The sequence below is a fragment of the Tarenaya hassleriana genome, unplaced genomic scaffold (genome assembly GCF_000463585.1).
Source record: "Tarenaya hassleriana unplaced genomic scaffold, ASM46358v1 Cleome8, whole genome shotgun sequence".
Classification (NCBI taxonomy): domain Eukaryota; kingdom Viridiplantae; phylum Streptophyta; class Magnoliopsida; order Brassicales; family Cleomaceae; genus Tarenaya; species Tarenaya hassleriana.
Genome location: NW_010970490.1, coordinates 2,551,657 through 2,574,619, shown reverse-complemented (window position 1 = coordinate 2,574,619; position 22,963 = coordinate 2,551,657). Strand labels below are relative to the sequence as shown.

The 22,963-nt window shown below is 40.1% G+C and overlaps 6 protein-coding genes and 1 non-coding gene across 8 annotated transcripts in view; 4 read left to right on the top strand and 3 right to left on the bottom strand.

Annotated features, from left to right (window-relative positions):
• The window catches only part of LOC104802601 (chitinase-like protein 2), a 2,014-nt gene extending 350 nt beyond the window's left edge, over positions 1 to 1,664 (top strand). Inside the window, 4 exon segments of the mRNA XM_010526271.1 lie at position 1; positions 4 to 97; positions 720 to 879; positions 948 to 1,664. The exon segment at position 1 is cut by the window's left edge and continues 350 nt beyond it. Coding sequence (XP_010524573.1) covers position 1; positions 4 to 97; positions 720 to 879; positions 948 to 1,374 — 682 coding nt within the window. The 3' untranslated portion in view covers positions 1,375 to 1,664.
• A 342-nt stretch (positions 1,665 to 2,006) lies between these two features.
• LOC104802600 (acetate/butyrate--CoA ligase AAE7, peroxisomal) lies at positions 2,007 to 4,984 on the top strand. Its single transcript, XM_010526270.1, has 3 exons — positions 2,007 to 2,295; positions 3,173 to 3,763; positions 3,920 to 4,984. Exons 1-3 carry the CDS (start codon positions 2,083 to 2,085, stop codon positions 4,814 to 4,816), a joined length of 1,701 nt encoding a protein of 566 aa, XP_010524572.1. The 5' UTR covers positions 2,007 to 2,082; the 3' UTR covers positions 4,817 to 4,984.
• Positions 4,985 to 6,036: 1,052 nt separating this feature from the next.
• Positions 6,037 to 9,605, top strand: LOC104802598. The gene is made up of 7 exons (XM_010526268.2): positions 6,037 to 6,123; positions 6,252 to 6,321; positions 8,412 to 8,477; positions 8,594 to 8,641; positions 8,769 to 8,831; positions 9,203 to 9,265; positions 9,373 to 9,605. Exons 2-7 carry the CDS (start codon positions 6,271 to 6,273, stop codon positions 9,379 to 9,381), a joined length of 300 nt encoding a protein of 99 aa, XP_010524570.1. The 5' UTR covers positions 6,037 to 6,123; positions 6,252 to 6,270; the 3' UTR covers positions 9,382 to 9,605.
• LOC104802599 (protein LURP-one-related 13) lies at positions 9,517 to 10,802 on the bottom strand. The gene is made up of 3 exons (XM_010526269.2): positions 10,429 to 10,802; positions 10,015 to 10,242; positions 9,517 to 9,882 (listed from the first exon to the last, which is right to left on the bottom strand). The coding sequence occupies exons 1-3, from the start codon at positions 10,639 to 10,641 to the stop codon at positions 9,760 to 9,762; spliced, it is 564 nt and encodes a 187-aa protein (XP_010524571.1). The 5' UTR covers positions 10,642 to 10,802; the 3' UTR covers positions 9,517 to 9,759.
• Positions 10,803 to 11,011: 209 nt separating this feature from the next.
• LOC104802597 (L-arabinokinase) lies at positions 11,012 to 18,896 on the bottom strand. Of its 2 annotated transcripts, none has more exons than XM_010526265.2 (30): positions 18,710 to 18,896; positions 18,471 to 18,578; positions 18,279 to 18,347; positions 18,082 to 18,165; positions 17,912 to 17,988; positions 17,628 to 17,694; positions 17,436 to 17,493; positions 17,254 to 17,321; positions 17,115 to 17,177; positions 16,831 to 16,884; positions 16,632 to 16,734; positions 16,387 to 16,558; positions 16,211 to 16,301; positions 16,048 to 16,104; positions 15,595 to 15,767; positions 15,330 to 15,498; positions 15,084 to 15,167; positions 14,647 to 14,772; positions 14,413 to 14,543; positions 14,227 to 14,308; positions 13,710 to 13,797; positions 13,432 to 13,475; positions 13,252 to 13,347; positions 13,044 to 13,120; positions 12,623 to 12,823; positions 12,298 to 12,463; positions 12,093 to 12,164; positions 11,616 to 11,816; positions 11,402 to 11,539; positions 11,012 to 11,268 (listed from the first exon to the last, which is right to left on the bottom strand). In XM_010526265.2, exons 1-29 carry the CDS (start codon positions 18,812 to 18,814, stop codon positions 11,423 to 11,425), a joined length of 3,003 nt encoding a protein of 1,000 aa, XP_010524567.1. In that variant the 5' UTR covers positions 18,815 to 18,896; the 3' UTR covers positions 11,012 to 11,268; positions 11,402 to 11,422. The 2 variants fall into 2 exon arrangements, with proteins under 2 accessions (XP_010524567.1, XP_010524568.1); XM_010526266.1 differs by having other exon boundaries at positions 16,211 to 16,330; positions 16,449 to 16,558; positions 18,710 to 18,895.
• Positions 18,897 to 19,836: 940 nt separating this feature from the next.
• LOC104802596 (COBRA-like protein 7) lies at positions 19,837 to 22,645 on the top strand. Its single transcript, XM_010526264.2, has 2 exons — positions 19,837 to 20,554; positions 20,991 to 22,645. The coding sequence occupies exons 1-2, from the start codon at positions 20,026 to 20,028 to the stop codon at positions 22,421 to 22,423; spliced, it is 1,962 nt and encodes a 653-aa protein (XP_010524566.1). The 5' UTR covers positions 19,837 to 20,025; the 3' UTR covers positions 22,424 to 22,645.
• Positions 22,646 to 22,811: 166 nt separating this feature from the next.
• Positions 22,812 to 22,885, bottom strand: TRNAT-AGU. The gene has a single exon. It is a non-coding gene; the product is annotated as a tRNA-Thr (tRNA).
• Between the last annotated feature and the right edge of the window lie 78 nt (positions 22,886 to 22,963).

Here is a 22,963-nt window from a genome sequence, read left to right as displayed (position 1 = left end):
TATTTCCAGCCGCTGGGCTTTGGGACCGCCGGCGGCAAACATCAGGGCATGAAGGAGGTCGCAGCCTTTCTCGGCCACGTCGGCAGCAAAACTTCCTGTAAGCTGTTACCATATCTTAACCGATTTGGTTAAGAATTGAATAAGTGAACCGATCTAAATCGGAACACGTACCAAATATCCTATCTAATATAAAAATTGAATGATTATGATTAGTATTAAATATATGCATACGGTTCGATTATTTTATAAGTCGAATTGAATAATAATCACCTGATCAAAACCAAATAGTCATAATATTTTTTTATAATCTAAAATGGATCTAAAAAATATAAAAATAATCAAAAACTCATAAATTTATTTAAAGAATAAATACTTTTATCAGTAAAAATTGAATCTAAACCGAATAGATATAGTTTTTTAAAATGGATCTAAAAAGTGAGATGTCCACCCCTAGTTATTATTTCTTTAAAATCGAAAACTAAACATGAACCAATTAAATTGAATAAAAGAAAAAATGAAAAATGAGTTTTTTTATATAAAAAATCCGAACTTGGACAAAATCCGAACCGAAATGAATGGTTATGGATTTTATAAAAGACAAATAATCGAATCTTAATATAATTCAAACTGAAATCCGAAATTACCGCCTCTAACTACGTGCACGTGTTTGAATGAGAATGATGAACTCCTTAACCGGATATATCTGCTGGGTCTTGAAGGCGGTTATGGCGTCGCAACCGGCGGTCCACTCGCTTGGGGATTGTGCTACAACAAGGAAATGAGCCCCAGTAAGATATACTGCGATGAATATTACAAATTGACGTACCCTTGTACACCCGGAGTCTCATACCACGGCCGTGGCGCCTTACCCATCTACTGGTACGAGCAAATCTACCCCGGTACAATCTTAACCGGACCTGGGTTAATCATTTGATTTATTGGTTCAGGAACTACAATTACGGCAAGACTGGGGAGGCGCTCAAAGTGGACCTTCTGAATCATCCAGAGTATATAGAGGACAACGCTACGCTGGCTTTTCAGGCGGCGATCTGGCGGTGGATGACGCCGGAGAAGAAGCACTTGCCGTCGGCTCACGACGTGTTCGTCGGAAAATGGAAACCGACGAAGAACGACACGGAGGCGAAGCGCGTGCCTGGGTTCGGAGCCACCATGAACGTCCTCTACGGTGATCAGGTCTGCAACACCGGATTCGACAACGACGACATGAACAACATCGTATCTCACTACCTCTATTACCTCGATCTTATGGGTGTCGGCCGGGAAGAAGCTGGCCCTCACGAGATCCTCACGTGCTCCGAGCAAGAGCCTTTCGATTCTTCTTCTTCTTCGTCTCCCGATTCTTCCTCCTCTTGATCGAATATCCGACGAGGAAACTGTCGCTTTTTTTTTTTGAAAAAAAAAACATATGTGAGTTTTTGGTTGAAGAAGATCGATGAGTAAACTCTCTTTTCGAAGAAGAGGGTTTGGAAAGCTCTGAAGATGCATGTGGTCTGCGTGTAATGCATGTATTATTTGCTTTGTATTCATGGTTTCCGTGTGATTTCTCCCACACTGTACGGCTATTACGCTTACGCATGGGATTGTAAACATTGGCATATATTGAACGATCGTCCATATGTATCCTAAGTGGTTATGTTTTTTTATATATGTTGTTCGAATATAGAACGTCTGATGCCAAAATATGATATTTATTGAATAAAAAAGGTATAAATTAGGCCACACAAGTTTAAAACAGTTTTGGAAAATTCGTATATTGAAAATTCAGAAAACGATAACCCGAAAAATTTATCCATTTCCGTTTCCGTTTCCAATTTTGGAATATGCATGAATTTTGCCCATCATTATCTATATCCTTGTGAATTTGTGAATTCCAACTGTATTACTGCCCAATGGAGCACCACAAGACGCCACGTGGCATTGACGTTTCACTCTCGCCCCTCCCCCTATATAAAAAAAAAAAACCCCTCTCAGCACACACTCTTCCCCACTGTGCTTCTTTGCTCGAGAGGAAGAGTTCTAGAGAGAGAAAGTATAGGTGGAGAGAAAGAAGGCGGCGAAGCCATGGCGGCGGGAGATATCGACGATCTGCCTAAAAATCCGGCGAACTACACGGCGTTGACGCCGCTGTGGTTCCTGGAGAGGGCGGCGACGGTTCATCCGTCGAGGAAATCGTTGATCCACGGATCCAGCGAGTACACGTGGCGTCAGACCTACGATCGGTGTCGCCGACTCGCCTCCGCTCTCGCCGATCGGTCCATCGGCCCCGGTTCCACGGTGATATTTGCCTTCGCAATTTTTTTTTAATTTATGTTCTCTGAGGTTGACTGGTAATGGTTTGATCCGACGCCGTTTTCGGCGTTGATCTGAAGATCTCCATGGTAGCTGGAGAGTTTTTTATTTTTGAAAATAGATGATGGGCCTCCATAAATGTTCATGACGCCTTTTTTTTTTTTGAGAATGATTGTTTCTGTCTAATTTAATGAGAGAATATTATCTTTTATTTGGATAAATCCTCCATTAATTATATAAATCTCCTGAACTAATCTCACCCTTTCTTTTCCGACCGAGAACAATAACATATGAAAGAAATCCTTCAGAAAACAAATTTATTCGTTTTGTTGCGTAGCTTGCTTCTTTGTTGATTTTTACCCTATTCATTCCCAATTATGCGGTGTTCAATTTTGGCCAGTGACTCGATTGCAGATCGATTTTTGAGATTTCATCGCATTTCGGCCCTGAGATATCTTTGGCGTTGGAGCGGATTTAAGATTTACAGATAAAAGTATGCGTGGGTTTGACATGCCCAATGAATTTGATTGAACAGGCTTTAAAAAAAAATGATTTTTGTGATGACCGTGTTATAGACCTGATTTCAACATCCATGTATGTCTACGTCTTTAATCAGCTTGATTGCTCTCACATGAATCGTGCTTATTTATGCACTAGCAATGTATATGTTCTGTTATGCTGTGTTTTTTGTTGATCATTACTGATTAGAGCGATTTGTATGTCTTGTGCTGTGTTGGAGTCTTGAGAATCAGCACAAACCATTTTGAAGCTCGAATCAAAGATTTCAACACATTGTGACGTTTAATGTTCACGGGCATGTTGTGAATCCCTTGTAAACTGTGGTACTTCTCATAATTTTCAGGTGGCCATAATCGCTCCAAACGTGCCTGCCTTGTATGAAGCTCATTTTGGAGTACCCATGTCTGGAGCCGTGCTGAACACTGTCAATATCCGACTGAACGCCCCAACGATCGCGTTTCTCCTTGGCCACTCTCAATCCAAAGTAGTGATGGTAGATCAAGAGTTCTTCAATTTGGCAGAGGAAGCTCTGAAACTCATGGAGGAGAAATCAGGATCCGGGTTCAAACGTCCACTCCTTATAGTTATAGCCGACCCGACCTGTGGTCCCGAGTCTCTCCGCCAGGCTCTGGCAAAAGGAGCCACGGAATACGAGAAGTTTCTCGAAACTGGTAACCCCGAATATGACTGGCAGCCGCCTGCCAACGAGTGGCAGAGCATCGCTCTGGGTTACACCTCCGGGACGACGGCTAGCCCGAAGGGAGTTGTGCTTCACCACCGTGGTGCATACCTGATGGCTCTGAGCAATCCTATCATTTGGGGGATGAGGGAAGGCTCCGTCTATTTGTGGACTCTGCCCATGTTTCATTGCAATGGCTGGTGCTTCCCTTGGTCCCTTGCTGCGGTCTGTGGGACAAGCATATGCCTCCGTCAGGTTCATAATTTCTTCTCCATATTCTTCATATTCCACAACTTCCAGCGATATCAAACCCGAATCTGCACATGTTTATCAGCTATTTTTTACCTTTGCTTGAGATGCCATTGCATAGATTCATATATGCATTTACATATTGTCGGATTGTGACTACAGGTGACTGCAAAGGGAGTGTATTCAGCCATAGCCCAGTACAAGGTGACCCATTTCTGTGCTGCGCCAGTGGTACTCAACACCATTGTTAACGCCCCACCGGATGACACCATTCTCCCTCTCCCTCACACTGTCCACGTCATGACAGCTGGTGCCGCCCCTCCCCCATCCGTCCTCTTCACCATGAACCAGAAGGGCTTCCGTGTCGCCCACACCTACGGCCTCTCCGAGACCTATGGCCCGTCCACCATCTGTGCCTGGAAACCTGAGTGGGATTCCCTCCCGCCCGAGACACAGGCACGGCTCAATTCCCGACAAGGTGTCCGGTATATCGGCATGGAGCAACTTGATGTCATCGACTCCCGTACTGGCAAGCCTGTCCCACCCGACGGTAAAACAGTCGGGGAGATTGTTTTCAGGGGGAATATGGTGATGAAAGGGTATCTAAAAAACCCGAAAGCGAACGAGGAGACATTCGCAGGCGGGTGGTTCCACTCGGGCGATCTTGCAGTGAAACATCCAGACAACTACATTGAGATCAAGGACCGGTCTAAGGACATCATAATCTCCGGGGGAGAGAACATAAGCAGCGTGGAGGTCGAGAACGTAGTGTACAACCACCCGGCCGTGCTGGAGGTGTCGGTGGTGGCCCGACCGGACGAGCGGTGGCAGGAGTCGCCGTGCGCGTTCGTGACGCTGAAGAGCGGATACGAGAAGCAGGACGAGAAGAGGTTGTCGGAAGACATAATGAGGTTCTGTCGGGAGAAGCTGCCGGCTTATTGGGTACCGAAGTCGGTTGTGTTCGGTCCGCTGCCTAAGACGGCCACCGGCAAAATCCAGAAGCATATTCTTAGGTCTAAGGCCAAAGAGATGGGACCTGTCCCTATAAGCAAGTTATGAGGCGTTAACTACAAAAGGTGAAATTTTATATGGTAAGTCCATCTTTGTAATGGTCAATTTCATTTTGGGGAAACCTTCTAAAGTTTGTCTCTTTTGTAATTTGGAGTTTGAGATTTGAGAATAATGATATGGATATTCCTCCTCAAATATACCAATTATTTATTATTTTTGGTCGGTATGGTATTTATATTTTTGTCCCAACCATCTTATAGTAAATTAGACGAATCAGTCCACAGAAATTTCTTGTAGACCCAAACTTGTTGACCTGTCCTTTATTTTGTCTTTAGTGGCATCTTCCTACAAACACAAAATGAAACATACGTTTTTTGTTTATTTATTTATTAACAATTAATACTAGAAAAAACATCAAATATGTGAGAAAAATATATAAAGATTGTTCAAGATACTATAATACTATGTTTTTTTTGGGTTAAAATTATAATCTTATGTTACAAACGAATATACATACATATATTTGTTTTTTGGTGAAGGAATATACATACATATATATTGTACTTGTTTTACAGAATCTGGGAATGATAGTTGATATATTTTATGAATCCGAAGTTTCTTTTTAAAAAAATTGTCACTTGTGTATATATATTCGTTTGGTATAACCCTTATATATAAAAAAAAATTATATTTGTTTTGGTAACAATTTATTTAGTTTCAAAATATATATCAACTGTATGCCTATCTATCTCATAGGGAAGAAATAGACACGTGGGAAGCGTCGGTTGCGCACGTGTGAAGGACCGGCCGTAAACGTTTGATTGATGTCCTAACGACAATCTTGTCTAAATAAACTTTGCAAGCAAAAAAATATATTATAGTGAAACAGTAATCATACTTTCAACGTGACTAGTGATTGCATAATGATTCTTCCAAACATTTGATTTAGATCCTTAATATCGTGATTAAAAAACCTTAATATATAAATAAGATAAAATGTAATAAGATGTTTTATCAGATTTTTTTTCTAATGAAATCAATATCGTATAATTTAAGTTTTGAATAACGTAGTAACTTTAATGTACCATCAATGCAGAAAACGTATCTTTCCATTTTTTTTAAAGTTTTTTTTAAGGAGGGAAGACATTACACGTGTATATTCCCCTTCTACGCATATACATCGCACATACATCCATACGTACGTATACATGGGCGGGCGTTAGAGTATGTGTGTGTGTATATATATATATATATATAATTACTTGGCGCATATTCTTATCTCATCATCTCACTCAACCCCTCGCTTTCTATCTCTTCTTCTTTATCTCTCTCCGGGATCTCTCTCCCTCTCCAAGGTCTCTCTCTCTCTCTCTAAATTATATTGTTTTAAGGCAAAATTAGGGTTTGGTCACAGGAGACGAGCGTGAATATATTGTTTTTATCGGTTAATAGGAAATTTAAATATTAAATTACGGTTAATTAGGACGAAGAGGGAGGAAGAGATGACAGACTGCAACAGAGGCGACGATTTCTTATTTTCTCAGCAACACGAGGTAATTAGTCCCTCCATCTATTATTATTTATTGTTAAATTTCATAATTTTTTATATAATTTTCCAGATTTTGCATAATTTATTTTTTACGAAATTTCTATAACATGAACATTTAGCTAAGTAATTCCAATAACGAATCCCAAAGAGTTTGTGTCTGGTCGCCGGAGATTAATTTTTTGAGATGAAAACCGGCCGATAGTTTGGGGTTGGTTTTCGATTTTATTAAGTTTAGGGGGTAAATCGAAACTTTTACGAAAGTTGAAGTGCTTTTTTGTAATTATGATAATACTCGTATCGAACGGAATATATGTATGTATATTCGAATATATACAGTTATACGTTAAGTGCGCCAAGTCAAAAGATTTGGGTGAAATGCCCACCTAACAGACGGCTGCGATCTACACGTGTATTCAAATATTTTTCAACCTAGCTATATATATATTGTTTTGTTAGAAAATTATTCGTATAGATCTGACCGAACTAAATAAATATCTGATAGACCGACAGACAGAAACAGAAAAAAAAGTAAATGTTTTTATTTCGGATTTTTCGAGGATATGCTAGGGCTGGACATTTTTACCCGAGATATGCGGGTTTCCGAGTACCCTATCTCACGGGTACCCGGGATTCATTACTCGCGAGATAACGAGACAGAGAACGAGTTTCGTGAGACGAAAAACCCGAGTCTCGGGTTTGGGTTCGAGTTCGAGCATTATATGATGGGTTATCTCACGGGTACCGGCAAAAAATTAAAATTATAAAAATACCCTTAATATTTAATATATTTACAAAAATACCCCTAACCCTAATTTACCATAACTCTCTGATCTCTCTCTCACGAATCGAAGCCTGCCTTGCGCCCTTGCCTCCTGCCTCCTCTTGGAGTCTTCAGAACAGATCTCTCACTCTCGGTCTCTCTCCGTCTCTGCTGTCGCCTCGCGGCTCTGTCTCCGCCGTTCGTCTCTGTCTCCGTCGTTCGCCTCTGTCTCCGCCGTCGTTCGCCTGTCTCCGCCGCCGTTCGCCTGTCTCTCTCGCTCTCGGTCTCTCTCCGTCTTTCACTTCTCCGTCGGTCGGCTCGGCTCTGCTCCATTGTTTCTCTGTCGTCGTTCAGCTGTCTCCGCCGTCATTCGGCTCTTCTCCTCCGTCGTTTGCTTAGCTCTCTTGCTCTCCGTCTCTCTCCGTCTTTCGCTTCTCTGTCGGTCTGCTCTTGCTCTGCTCCGTCGTTCATCTGTCTCCGCCGTCGTTCATCTGTCTCCGCCGTCGTTCGACTGTCTCGCCTCTTGGTCTATCTCCGTCTTTCGCTTCTCCGGCGTTCGGCTCTGCTCAGTCTCCGGTTCTTCTCCCGCATCTCAGCATCAAAGTGACATAAAGAGTTCAGATTTGGTAGATTTTTTTTAATAAATTTTACACGAGTTCGGATTCGAACTCTCTCGGATACCCGAATCTTGGGTACCCGAGCTTCGCGAGATAGAGATTGAGAATTAAAAACCCGACGAGATCGAGATCGAGATCGAGATCGAGATAAAGATAAAGACATCCAAAAAAGTTCGGGTATCCGCCCATGCTCACCCCTAGGATATGCATCAGTCCAATAATATTTGTATTAATAAGCTAACATATTGTTAGGGAAAATATGGTAACTTTTATTAATACCTTTGCATCTACTATATATATATATCTGAAAATATCTGGAATTTCAACTGAAATGGGTTCCTGATATTATTGAATTAAAGATATTTAAATGATCGGACGGCCACGAACGATTGACTATCCTCTTTGTGGCTCCACGTGGCACGTCTTATGACATAAGTAATCGGTGGGGTCCAGCAACTCACACGATTGTCGCACGTGCGTAACTCACGTGGACCTTTCCTCGCGGGCCTTTTTTTCTTCCTCCATTTTTTTTGTCTTTCTTCTGATTTTAAATTTAATTAAGAATGCCCATTAATTTAATTAAAATACAATAGTTGTGGCGAAATAATGTTTTAATTTTTTTTATTATGGTATTTGTCTCATTCACCTTAATTCCACATCAATTTACATAATCCGAGATTTTCTTTTTCCTTTTGCTCTTTTTTTTACTGTTTATAGTCATCTGTTGCTGCTGCAAATAAATACGGAGGAATTGTGCCCAAGAAAAAGCCACTAATTTCCAAGGTGACTGCCCCATCTACTTTTATATATATATATATATATATATATATTAAGAAGCTCAAATTCTGTGTATTATATAAATACATATATATATATATATATGAAATTGATGCACGCAGGATCATAAACGTGCATTTTTTGATTCGGCGGATTGGGCATTATACAAGGTATTATCTTCTTTTTTTTTTGCATATATTATATGGATATGGATTAGAAACTCAAAAATCTGTCTCGCCAATTTTTTTTTTTTAACTAATTTAAATTTTTCGTTCGATTAAAATGAGGAAACCACAGCAAGGAGCAAGCGTGAATCAGAGAACAACTGTACCGATTGAGAAACTAAGACCAAAATTAAAGGTAATGCAACCCACTTTAAAATAATTATTACATGTTTTTAGGAAAAAATCCGTGAAAATTTCTGAATTTGTAATTTGGTATCATATTAATTTCTAAACTTACATTTTTTTAACACAATAATTCCTAAACTTGTATTTTTGAACAAAATAATTTTTAAACTTTGATTTGGTCAATTAGTGGTATAGACGATTATGGAAAGTAAGTTTAGAAATTACTGTTTTAAATACAAGTTTGAAAATAAATAAACACATCTCAGAAATTAATATTACACCAAATTAAAAATTTTTCAGGTAATTTTCTATTTTTTTTATAATAATATATTTATTTATTACCTAATCAATGTGTTTTTAATATTAATTAATATTTTCCAGAGAACACCTCACCATCAGCTCCCCCCTAGAAGACCCACGTGTACTTCTGGGCAGGAAAATCTTGTAAGTTAATCGACAAACTATAATCCGTATATATTCATTTAATTGGTGGGTTTTTAAAATTCCTTGGAATTATACTTTTTTTATTTTATTTTATTCTTATTTTGCAGGCAGATTAGAGCTTTTATGTTCATTAAAAAGATTGGGCATGGCGTGAGAATGCGTGTACGTGTTTCATGTTTCCCTCGAATGCACATTTTACCTACTGGTTCATGAAATGTTTGTCGTTTCAATAAAGTAAGCAGACACTTATCGCCGTTTTTTTTCTTCTCTCTCTCTCTCTCTCTCTCTCTCGTGTAACAATGTTGAATTACACACGAGTACATAGACGTGCTTGCATTAATGGCGGAATATATATATAGTATATACATAGTATCATTATGTAACATGCGTACATGATAATAAACACGAGATTGTTACAAACATGTATAGTACCATTATGTACGTACGTATATAGTAATCATATTAATTATATATACCTTTGGAATCATAATTTGTCAATGGAATTGGTTGGATCCAGACGTATTGATGAGATCGAAAACAAGAACAAGGGTGACAATAAAAGCGTAATCCACGTTGGGATAAACAGTCACAAGCAATTTGTGGTCTGCTTCGTGAACCTGCAATTCCATTGTTCACAAATTAAATGACAAACCACACAAATTAAAAAAGGTATAAATATTGTGAATGAATATATAAAACATTTTTCCATGGTGTGTTTAATCTGTACTAGTATATATATACATATATACCTGAGCGATGGTTCTCTCTGAATCTCCAGCACAAATGATAGAGGCACGTTTCATGAATCGACCTTTAATTGTAAAATCACAAGATCCTTCCGCTCCGGCTGGATTTTGTTTCAAGAACACTTCGACTTTTGTCTTCAGTTGAAGCGTTGAAGATCTTTTGGCAGTGAATATCAGATCCTCCGCACTGTTCCCTCTGAAAACTAACCACCTGTCGTGTTTGCTTGTCACCTGTGTGTTTATTTAACAATACATAAGAGATATGTCGGTCCAAAACTATGAAAATATTTGATCAAACCCAAATTGAACCCAAAGGGCATCACTTTTTGTATTGGTTTATAAATTATGACTCAAAAATATCGATGAATTAACCATCTCCTTGTAAATGAATTGAAATGTTTTCAAAATAAAACTAACCTTCATTTTCATGGTGGCAATGGGGGATTCACCAGTCGGATGGGACAGAACCCTCCTGTTGTGGAGACCGAAGAGAGGCGTTTTGACTTTGAACATCTTGTTTCCGTCCATGTCCGTCACTGTGTCTCCCTCGACCATCAGATCCAACGGCTCAGATCGAATGAATTCCGATCCCACCACCGACACTCTTTTGTCGTTTTTGGTCTCATCCATTTTTTTTTATTTACTTACTGGGAATGATCAACCGGATAATGGATTCGTTGCCCTCTCTTTTGGCCACAAGTAATTTTCCTTATCTCCCTGCGGATCTATGCTTTAATTCTATTCGAGTTGCTTTTGTTTACACGCAATATATATATATATATATATATATATATATATATATATAATATTGATGTTTTTTCAACTATGAAATGTCAACTACGCTGCTGATATTGAATTGTCATAATTAATGAGGAATAAGATATCTTGTAAACTATACATATACACAGCAACGCAGTTGACATAGTTACACGTATATACATGTGTAAACACGTATGCTTGTACACCTTCGCATTTTTACACATTTACATGTATATGTATATATGTGTATAAGTATTGAAGACATTCCTCAGGAGTAATAATACCCTCTAATACATCTTTCTCAAGAGTCAAGACATCATCATTATGTTACACGTGTCTACATACATATACATATCTATCATATAAACATCCATATATATATATATATATATTATGATTGGTTGAATAGATGTCACAGACTCACAAATGAACCTTTCAGAAGATGTCTGTTTCACGACAGAGGTGGACGGATTTTTATTCTACTCTGAACGTGGGAATCTAAAAAATACAAATAAACGCTTTTATAATCTAGAGACAAATATGGGGGGAAACCATATATATATATATATATATATATATATATATAGAGAGAGAGAGAGAGAGAGAGAGAGAGAGAGAGAGAGAGAGAGACCTGGAGAGGGAGGGAGAGGGATCAGGGGGAGGAGAAACGACGTCGGATACGCAAGTGACCAAACTTGCCGGCACCAGGTGATGAACCCTCGAAAATGAGAGCCAAATAGCCAGTCGCTGCTTTGTACCTCTGCTGAATCTGAACGTTCACGTTTTAGACTTCAATATATTCTACATTTTTCGGTATGGCATGTCATATCTAAAAGTGTAACTACCTCGAGAATTTGTCGGCTGCTGCACAATGTGTTCCGACCGATGACACAGACTGTTCCACCAGAACCGCCACCTGTGATTTTGGCTCCATAAAGGTTTCCATCTTCAGACTTGGACTTGTTATGTTGCATTCCTTGCACCAACTGGACAAGCCTATTCGTGCCATCTGACCCGAGTCCACATGCGCTGTAGCTATAATGACACTGCAACCACATCCGAGAGAAACGACACCAAGATGAGCATGTTTACTTGCTTCACGACTCAAAAAGTCTACATGGTTTTGTCCCTTGGTTTTCTAAAAGCTCAATAAGGCATCTCTATACAGTATATATACCGGGATTAGGCACTGGATTTTGCAAATCTAGAAAAATGCCGTATGGCCCATATCAACACCCGACCCTTCATAACAATCTCCTGCTTGATTTCTTCTCATTAGGACTAGAAGAGCTTCATCAATGAATAAAAGGTCACCAAAATACCTGATAAAGTAATTCCCCAAGTGCTGTAAGTTGCTCTTCTGAGGTTGCAGAAGTCAGAAGCGCTTTGAAAGCCTAGAGAAGAAACATTTCACAAGCATTCACATTAAAAGATAGTTTTCAAATATCTGTCTTCCTGCTGGGAAAGTTATCTTGGAAAATAAGCAGCCAATGATATATGTTCCAATGATAGTTTCCAAAGACAGACCTTGACCCGGAAGTTTTCATATATAGGATGTCTAGCGGGCGCTCTAACGCTGTAAGAACGCTTTTGATCTATCAAAGTGACCGGATCATCATGATTAGAGTATTTTTCAATGAATGTCTCGCCCAGCATTGAATCAGGAAGCATATCTGCATAAATGGCTTCATATCTGCACCAGAGCGATGCAATCACTTAGCAAACACTGCTGGAATAAATTGCAAGAATCTTTATCTTTGAAATTCTTTCACAAGGTCAACATCTGAAAAACATCAAACCAATTCAAATGGATCCTGTATGTCAGGTAATGATTCACCACTTATGTACTCACCTGTGGGGCGACAGATTGCACAAGTAATCTAATGAAGATTCAGCCTCGAGTAATTCAACGCCCTCGTCCTCTAATTCATCTGGGCTCACTCCATTAGCACTTGCCGCCGATTGAGACAACATGGTGGATGCTATGGATTTTATCATCTTCCGGCCCATAAAGGCACCGACTCTAACGGACCTATAATCCGCACCTCCAACACTGGCGGCAGAAGGTTAATTATTTCAGAAAAGATGCTTTGATTCTGAGGACGAAAAAAAGTACGAACATATAAAATCGACTATAGATCTTCCAATAAGTTGGGGAAAAAGTTCAGCCCAGTACATTTCTGTTAAGTAAGAATTGTATTAAGTATATCACTAAAGGGCATGGTCAATCAAAAAGAAAATAGAAACTAATATTGATGAGAAAGACAATTTACCTGTGCCGAATTCCAGAATCAATACCCCAAAACCTGATGTGGTTGGGAATTTCAACAAGCCCAACGACCTCCGCAGGCTACAAAAGTAAAAACAAGAAAAAAGAGGAAGACATTAACTATACATCATTTCCAAAGTCAGCTTGTTCTTTCATACGAATAATTTGCTAGGTTGGAATCTGCACAAACTGTTTATTACTGTAAGACCTACCTGGCAGATCATGGCCAACAATTTGTTGGCCTCTCCACAAGCCGAAGTCATCTGATCCATAACACCACATGGAGCCCCAACAATGTGATTCTCCACCTAGAAGACAACTAACAAGAATCAATAAACAAATGCATTGCACAGAGTAGGAAAAAGGGGCAAATATAACCCTGAACATGAAACCTTTTGGCATAGCAGAGCAAGGTCTCTGGGGCTGATAGTCAGTCCTGCACATTTATACTACGGAATTGAGTGAATCATCAAACTAAAGTTCCCAAAATTGAAATTTAAGTTTTCTCTAATGAAATTATTTATTCATCTCAGTTGACTATTGGTTCTTATATGCAGACATGCTCGCTGTTGGGGCTGATAGTAACGATTATTTAGCTTCTTTTACCGGCGCGAAGTCTATCTTCATGCATTAATATGTTTTTGAAGATTCCAGATACGGAATGTATTACCATGGGCTGCAGCTATTGCAGACATGCTCGCGACCTCCACAGCAGCAGAAGAGGATACACCTTTACCTTCAGGTACCGCAGAAGAAACCTAAAGGCGCATATAATCATTAAAACAAGGAATCCAGCTTTTACTTTCTTCTTACACGCAAAGCATCAGCACTTAATGGTGCAGCCAGGTTTAAGAATATCAATAAGAAAGAAAATCATAAATCATGAAAAGATCTCAATAGTAGTAACAGCTGAAGTCATCAAACTCATCTTGCACGATTCTTTATCTTCATTTTAGAATATTAAACTTCCTTTCCTAATAGAGGATCATAAATGTGAAAGTGTACCATCTCAACATTTTCATTTTTGAGTGTAGTTCATCCGAAACTGTTTGTGTAATATATCAATGAACAAACCGACAAGAAATTACAAGGTTATGTAACGTATATAGTAGCAAAGAAACAAATAATTGAATCATGATGTATTCTGCACAAGATAAATTCTAACAAAAACAGAAAGGAACTTGTACCAAAATGCTGATGCTATCCTTGAAATGCACACCCAGTTCAGTCATCAATACCAAAATGGTCCCAGCAATATAGGCTGCCCACCTGGAAAATGTTATCACCTTGTTATCGAATAACAAGTTTGTCTCCAAAAAAGTTCCTTCAAGATCTACTTAATGTGGCAATTCAAATAAAAGGGAAAGACTCACTTCTGGGCTGGATCCTGAGCAAAGTATTTCCTAGCATTTTCATATGAAATTGGTTTATCCCCAACCATGAAATCAGACAAGTTCATGTCAAAAGTAGGTGCACGATTGCTTAGCTCTGATCCATATGATACCTAAATCACAGGTCGGCCATCAGGGCAGCTTCAGCTAGGACGATCCTTATTGTGGAATGAAGAATTTTTTAATGTTTGTAAGAACTCATCAAAATACTCTTACTATTTGCAGAACAGGTGTTGACCCCTGTTCTTTAGCATGCTGCCGTGCCTGTGTATGTTTCCACAGCCTATGTTTGCTAGGGTGGTTTCTCTGAACAGCTACATGGCAAGCTTCTCTTATTGGCATCTGAAAGTATGGGGTTATAAGTAAGGAATCCGGAGACATCAAACAGAATACACGTACTCTGGTCGGTCTGGAGGAACTGAACTGACATGAAAATCTGATTTTGCTCAGAACTGGCTTAAGATCATAACATAAACCATAGGATGGAAAGACTTTTTAGATAAAGGAGTTCATAATTTCAGGGTCCCTAAAATAGATGCTCCATGAATTGGATATAGAAAATTTATACTCCATTTTGGAAGATATATTGAATGGAATAGTAATGATATCGAAAACAAGTGAAAACACCAAAACCAGAAATAGAAAATTTTGACCTGCAAAACAAGGCTTCCTGAATAGTCAGCAATCCCACCCATCACATCTAACCTTCCCGGTGCTCTGGCAACAAAAATTTCTTCCTGCAGAAGCACATATATATTTTTTCTTATTAACCTCTAGAAATCTAATATTCAGCATCCCAGAACATTAACAACCAAAACATTTAATTAGGCAATGGACATAACCAAAAACACTCATTTTTTTTCCTTTGAGCTAGGAAAAGATGAGAGGAAATCTGTTACCTCCCAATTGAAGAGTCCGGCAGCAGCCTTTTGCTCACGCATTGTTCGCTTTTCTGTACTCTTTGTGGAGTGGTGAATAGCATCGAGCTCTGCTAAGCTCTTCAGAAAACTCCATGTGTCTGGAAGGCCTTGAATGTCACCATGCAGGATATCAAAGTCCTCGATGCACCTGCAGGAAATAATGCAAAAATAAATAACACAGAAGCACCACTCATTCTCTCTCAACAGCCAGATCAAAGAAAATTTTTAGAAATATAGAACTTACGGTTCCATTGTCGAGTTGTTTTCACTTGCTCGCGCAGTTGGCGATCCAGCAGCCTGACCTAGTTCATTTTCTGCCCTTGCATACCACTCAGGGATAGCGATGTCCCTCCCAGGGACCCTCTGTAGCTGATACCCCAGAACTATGGCATCACGTAGTCTTCTTGCTCCACTAAGCTGTAACACACAGAAATACCAAACTCAGAAATTTGAATTGGGGAATGAGACGTTGAACAAAGTAACAATTAATTTCAATAGAACTTTCCTTTTAAGAAGATTCATAACAAATAACAATCTTAGATGTTTTGCCTCCATCAACTAATAGTATTTCACTAAATAGCAAGCAGATCCCACAGACAACAGATTCCTGTTTCAGCCTTCACAATATTCAAGATGAGATATCATAATATTTCAAGATTACATGTTAAACTGCACAGCGTTTAGATGCCAAATTTACCTTGTCTGATGCACAATGCCTTCCAATGGCTGTCTCCTGTAAGATGTGAGCTGCCACCTATTTTTGAACTCACAGTATAACAGTATAAACTTTAGACTTCAGCCCCAGAATCTTACAACTAAATTCGAACAATAAAAGAAAGAAGGCAAGAGCGAAGAGCTACCTCACCACCATTGGTGCCACCCTCGTAGCATGGTTTCAAGCTAATTGCACGCTCAAGATATGGTTCCCAATGGCCCATTAACAGGTCTCTCCTGATCATCTCAACACCACATTGATAAAACTGGCCAGCAATTTGAAAACTTCAATATGCAATCCAAAATTCAGAGGGAAAAATACCCTGAAAGACATGAGGTAATTAAGGAAAACAAAGTCGATATGGAATGAACGACTGATTGAACCTCAAGCATATTTCTCAGGAAAGGTTCTTCATTGAAATAATCTCTCCGCACAAAGACAAAAGGTAACTTGTATGATAAGGCTTCGCTGACTGTGCCATAACCAATTTTCCCTGAAATAATGGAAACAGCTATTTAATATCTTCACTAGCAATATTCACCACTTGTTAATCATCTTACACTGACCCAGCATACAGTCGGATGCAGCTATAAGATCAGGTGTATAGGCATCCTTAGCAAGCTTCATAAAATTTGGTGGAAGCTCTTGGCTCTCAGAAGCGCCACAAACCTGGACAACAGGCAATAAGTTCGGCCAACAGCATACAATCGGCAATATAAGAGAAAATATACACATCACAATGAAAGGAAAAGCGAAAAAAGATACCAGACACAGCCAGCCAGGAGGTAGGTATTCTTCCTTCAACTTCCAGCCTGAGGGCTGCAGTAGAAAAAGACTTTAGCTGCGATTAAGATGAGCTAATGCGGGTAGTCCAAAATAAGTAGATGTATGGAAATGACAGAAGCATTGATAAGGTAAAACAAAACATGAAATGCATAACCTATTCATTGAGAAACGATGTTAAACAGATGGGATATAAATAGGAGAAATAAAGCAAATGAAGTATGTGCAAACGCGAGACCATAAAACCAAAGAACAAACAGCCAGACCTGTCCACCAAAATTGAGTATCACAACCTTCACATCTTCATCAATTCCAAGTTCCTTCCTCACCTGGAATGAGAGGAAACAAGAGATGTTACCTGGAGTATTCACGCAACAAAATACAAGTGAAGTTTCACTGTCAAACCTCCTTTCGAGATTTATGTAATCTCCTCACGACTAATGGTACGTCAATGACATCACGAAAAGCAGGCACTGCAAGATAAAAGAAATAAAGGTAAGGGAACAAGTGCAGCAGGTATACTGGCATGGGAGCAAATACAAACAAGATGAAAGCAAATCTTAAAAATAGTTCAAAGAGTCGCATACTTGGGCAGTATCCTGGGAGGCGGATTAGGAACTCGCAGTGAGAATAATCCTCAGCAATCTATATGAGGGCAAAGGAATGAAACAAACTAAGGAACTTCAGCATGAATCACACATAAACTGGCAATCGCAAATAAGTAATGGGATTTGAGATGTTATACAAATAACAGTAGCAGCTTCTACAGAAGAAATCACCTGCCAGACTATGGAACGATGGTGATATCCAGCCGCCATAACATACTCAGCATAGATAAAGTCCCAGCTGAAATAGTATAGGGAAATGTAAGTTGATGACCAAGTTTATTGATTCAGGGTACCTTTTACTTCCTTGTAATGACCCCTGATAATCACATTTCGTCTAAAATAAATCATGGGGCTGGTTACTCTAGTTACAGTAAAATAATGTAATGAAGATTAACCAGAGGAAGATTTCAGGCCAACTAAGATACTGGGAGAAGAGAAGAACATGGAGATCCCACCTGAAATTTGTGACACAAACAGAACGTATCCCAGCATCCGCTGCTGCACGGCATGCGACAGGCACAACATCAGACACCTGTTTTAAAACAAGTCTTACGTTTGCATTTAGCCTGCATGACTATGAACAATAGGAACATCAGATAAAGAAAAAAACGAATTAAAAGACTACCACTAAGTCGGCTTTGATGGAATGAAGCCATTCCACTTCTGTTTTCAATATTGAAGCTCGAGGAACCACAGCTGTCTCCACATACTAACACATAACCGCAACAGATAAGCTGCCAACGTTAAAGGAACCGAAGACATACTAAATAGGAAACTACAACAGGAACAAAAGGGTCCACTGGGTTGATCAGAAAAGTAAACCTTCTCTAAAGAGGCAAGACGATCGACCGTCAATGCATCTGCCTGAACAGCCCCACAGTCCAAAAGAACCTAAATTCATGACCAAACAACAACAGAACCACCTCATCATTCCGCAATTCTCGCCGATATAGGGACAAAAAATAAAAAGAAACAAGTAACCATGGTAGAACAGAACATAGAAAGTCCAGAAACCTTGCGAATAAAGAGCCTCGGCGACTGAATTTCTGAAGTGAAGACGAAATCAGGCGCACCGGTGACGACATGAACATCGTGCCCCACCGCGATCAGGTGACGGACAACCTTTAACACGACAAGAAAACAAAAGAACAACGAAAGAAACCAAAAAACAATGAACCGGTTCGATCAAAAACACGAAAACAAACAATCGAAGACGAAATGGGAAGCAAGAACCAAGAAGAGCTGCTGTATACCTCGACGACGCGAGTGGCGTGGCCGAAGCCATGCCCGGTGACGTAGTAAGCGAAGACGAGGTGCCTGCTGGAGGCAAGTACGCCGTCGTTCCCTTCGATCCTCATTATCTCCGGCGATCGCTACGGGAAATGGTTGCCGTGGAGGAGAAGACGACCTAATTCTCCAATTACGTGGGGGTTTATCTTATCAGGTTTTGATTTTGTTCACTATCTATTTAATAAGTTAATAAGACCCTGATTAAGTTGTTAATTAATTTCATTTAGATTAATTCCACGTGTAAAAGGTAACGCGGTTCAAGAAAACGGATAATATTGCGTGTCCGTGGGTCCATAAAGGTAAATATAAAATCTAACTTATATCCAAAAAAATCACAATATCAAGATTTCGGATGGGTACAAATAACAGACGAATACTGTTGAGATACGCACTTGGAATTAAATATCCGAAATTGTATAATTTTTTGTTTAAAAACATAATCTGAATATATAGATATATAAAATCAATATAGTCATATAATTTTCAAATATTTTTAACTGTGTTGAACACTTATAAATTATTTTTATATTCTCTTTTCCTTAAAAGATATCAGATTTTGTATCCAATATTAGATTTGTAGATTTTGAAAAAAAAATTAAGACATAATCCATCCAAATTTAGTAAAAACACCACTAAGAAAAATAATATTTTAAGATAGAAAGTAAATACGAAGGACACCTATACTGGTTATCAGATGTACAGATGAGGTGATATTAATTTATTGAGTCAGCATATGATTATCCATGTCGAAATTATTTACAGGATAATTGTTATGAGTTTGAACTTTATAATAATAATAATAATAATAATAATAATAATAATAATAATAATAATAATAATAATAAATGAAAATGAATGGGCTTTTTATGGGCTTGAGTCTGACGTTTTTATGACCTACTTTTTATAATTTTATCGGGCCTTAATGTATATAACTCAGCCCACAAGTAACATTATATAATTATTATTCCATACTCATGTGAGTGGGCCCCGCATTTCGTCTCTAACGGGAAGGAGCTTTCTCCTCTTCTCGCGTTCAAATATTTTTTTTTGTGTTGTTTTCTAATTTCAAATAGAAAAATATATTTTTTTTAAAAGAAAGAAAGTGAAAAACCTTGGCCCGGAGGATTTGATTTGGAACACATACATTTCATTACAGCTTCCACTCTGCTGTTCTTCTGCGCTCGAGACGCGGTTGTTCTGTCTTTAAATTTTTTTCGATTTTGTACTGCCTGTAATCCGAAATACGGAAGAGGGTTTACGCACAAGATATCTAGGGTTCATGGGTTTTGGTTCGAAGTTCATTCCATGGATCCTACTGCTTCTATTCACGATGATACCCCTCGCCGCTTCTCAGTCTGGCGCCGCCGCGTCTCCGTCGGATCTGTGCAATGGGGTGTTCGTGTCGTACGCTTATGTGAAGGGGTCTAAGATTCCACCGAGCGACTCAAGAAACCAGCCTTACAGGTTCGAATCCGTGCTCACGGTGCTCAACAATGGCCGAGACAAGCTCAAGTCATGGCGGGTCTTCGTCGGATTCGCCCACCGCGAGATCCTGGTGTCCGCGTCCAACGCCGTTCTCGCCGACGGCTCGAGCCTCCCGATGGGCGTCGGAAACGGCACCGTTTTCGCCGGATATCCGATGACCGATCTCAAGACGGCGATCGAGACAGCGGGTGACGTCACCCAGACCCAAACCCGCGTCGAGCTTGTCGGGACGCAGTTTGGAGTCGCTCCCCCGAGTGTTCCCCTTCCCAATAACATCACTCTTGCTAATGATGGTTGGGTTTGTCCCAAGGCCTCTCAGCAAGGTAAATTGTCTGTATTTCCAGATTTTCTGGCTCGATTCTGTCTTGCATTCTCTAGAATAATTTCTAGGATCTGGGTTTCGTCTATTTCTACGGTGAAGGATCGATGATGAACCCTAGTAGTGTAGTCATTTCGTGGTTTCAGATTGGACCTTTAGCCGCATGGGGGAATTCTCGATCGGTTTTTCTGAATGAATCTAGGAATCTGATAGCGCAAAGGAATCTAAGTAGCTCTGAAGCTTGGAGCTTTTATGAGAGAATTGACCAGATTTCAACGCATTGTTCATTTGGATCAAAGGATATTGACTTGTTCTTCTTGTTAATTCTTCGTTTGGACCGGTCTTATCATATGAATTCTTGTCAGATTTCTAACCTCGCGGGAAAATAGCAGTTTGGTTGTGGTCTGAATCTTCCATTCTCTCGGCTTTTGTCTTTCCAGGTAAGAGCATTCTACAAGTTTGCTGCAAGCCAGATCCGGACTTCAAAACTGAAATCATCGACGAAGAATTCCTTCCCCGGCAAGAGGGGGATCTCACCATAATGTACGATGTGATCAGATCGTATTCATCGAATTACTGGGCGCAGGTCACGATCGAGAACCATAGCCCGCTTGGCCGGTTGGACAACTGGAAACTAAGTTTCGACTGGATGAGGGATGAGTTCATCTACACCATGAAAGGGGCTTACCCTTCTCTTGTCGATTCGTCAGACTGCATTGACGGCCCGCAGGCAAAATACTACCAAGACCTCGACTTTTCCAATGTCTTGAGCTGTGCGAGCCGGCCGACCATCATAGACCTCCCTCTCACAAAGTATAACGATTCTACCTTCGGCCTTATCCCTTCGTGCTGCAGAAACGGGACGATTCTTCCACGGGTAATGGATCCTAGCAAGTCTAGTTCGGTTTTCCAGATGCAGGTGTATAAAATGCCACCCGATCTCAACATCTCTGCACTATCTCCGCCTCAGAACTGGCGGATCAATGGTACGCTGAACCCGGATTACCAGTGCGGTCCTCCTGTTCGAGTCAGCCTGAGTCAGTTCCCCGATCCTAGCGGCTTGCCCTCGAACCGGACAGCGTTTTCGAGCTGGCAGGTAGTCTGCAACATCACCCAACCAAAGGCTGTTAGCCCAAGATGCTGTGTCTCGTTCTCTGCATACTTCAACGACTCGATCATTCCGTGCAAAACCTGCGCTTGCGGCTGTTCCAGCAGCCGGGCAGCAGCAAATCATCAAACTTGCAGCACAACAGCTCCAGCTATCCTTCTTCCACCCGAGGCCCTTTTGGTTCCTTTCGAGAACCGAACCACTCTCTCCCTGGCTTGGGCGGACTTGAAACGGCGGCAAGTTCCAACCCCCCTGCCTTGCGGCGATAACTGCGGAGTCAGCATGAATTGGCATTTGGCAACGGACTATCGAGGCGGGTGGACAGCGCGGGTCACGATCTTCAACTGGGGGGAAACTGACTTTGCCGACTGGTTTGCTGCGGTCCAGATGAAGAAAACGACCGCCCTGGGTTTCGAGAAGGCCTACTCGTTCAACGGGACCGCCCTCAGCATGGACGGGGCGAACAATAACGATACTATTTTCATGGTGGGTCTCCCGGGATTGAACTATCTCGTGGCGGAAAGAGACGGGAACGATCAGAGGGTGGATGCTCGGGTACCCGGGAAACAGCAGTCGGTTATATCATTCACCAAGAAACTGAGTCCCGGGATCAACGTCAGAGCTGGGGATGGATTCCCGGCCAAAGTGTTCTTCAATGGGGAGGAATGCTCACTTCCGACTGTACTTCCGATGAGCAACAGCCACCGAAGACACCACATCTCCTTCCTTGTTCTGGTTTTGTCTTTCTTGGCTCTGCGGTTATAGGCGCGCAGAAATGTTTTTTTTTTTTTGTGTGGCTCTAACCAAAATGATATATGAATTGATAAAAGCTGGCAGGTTTTGCAATGTCCGGAAGGAGATTAGTGGATTGGGGAATTACTAAAAGATGTTGTCATAGAGAGCTACAACTGCTTGTGTAGTGATTTTTTGTGTTATTCGGCTAAATGTATTATGTATTATTTATTATACAAAAAGATGAACAGACCATTGTGTGTGTGTTTTTTTTTTTTTTTTTTTTTCTCCTGGTTAGAGGCTGTATTATGTAGCAAATAGCAATCAAATACTAAACCAACAACAAAAGTACTGGAACCATGTTTTTGGTTCTTTGAAAATACAGTACAAATGTAAAAAAAGAATTGAGAAGTTTGAAATGTGCTCTCGTTGAGAGTCGAACTCAAGACCTCCCGCTTACTAAACGGGTGCTCTAACCAACTGAGCTACGAGAGCTTGTTAATTCTCCATCCAATACATTTATTTTTTTTCAACTAGATCTAACACAAACAAATAACAAAATAACTTTGACCA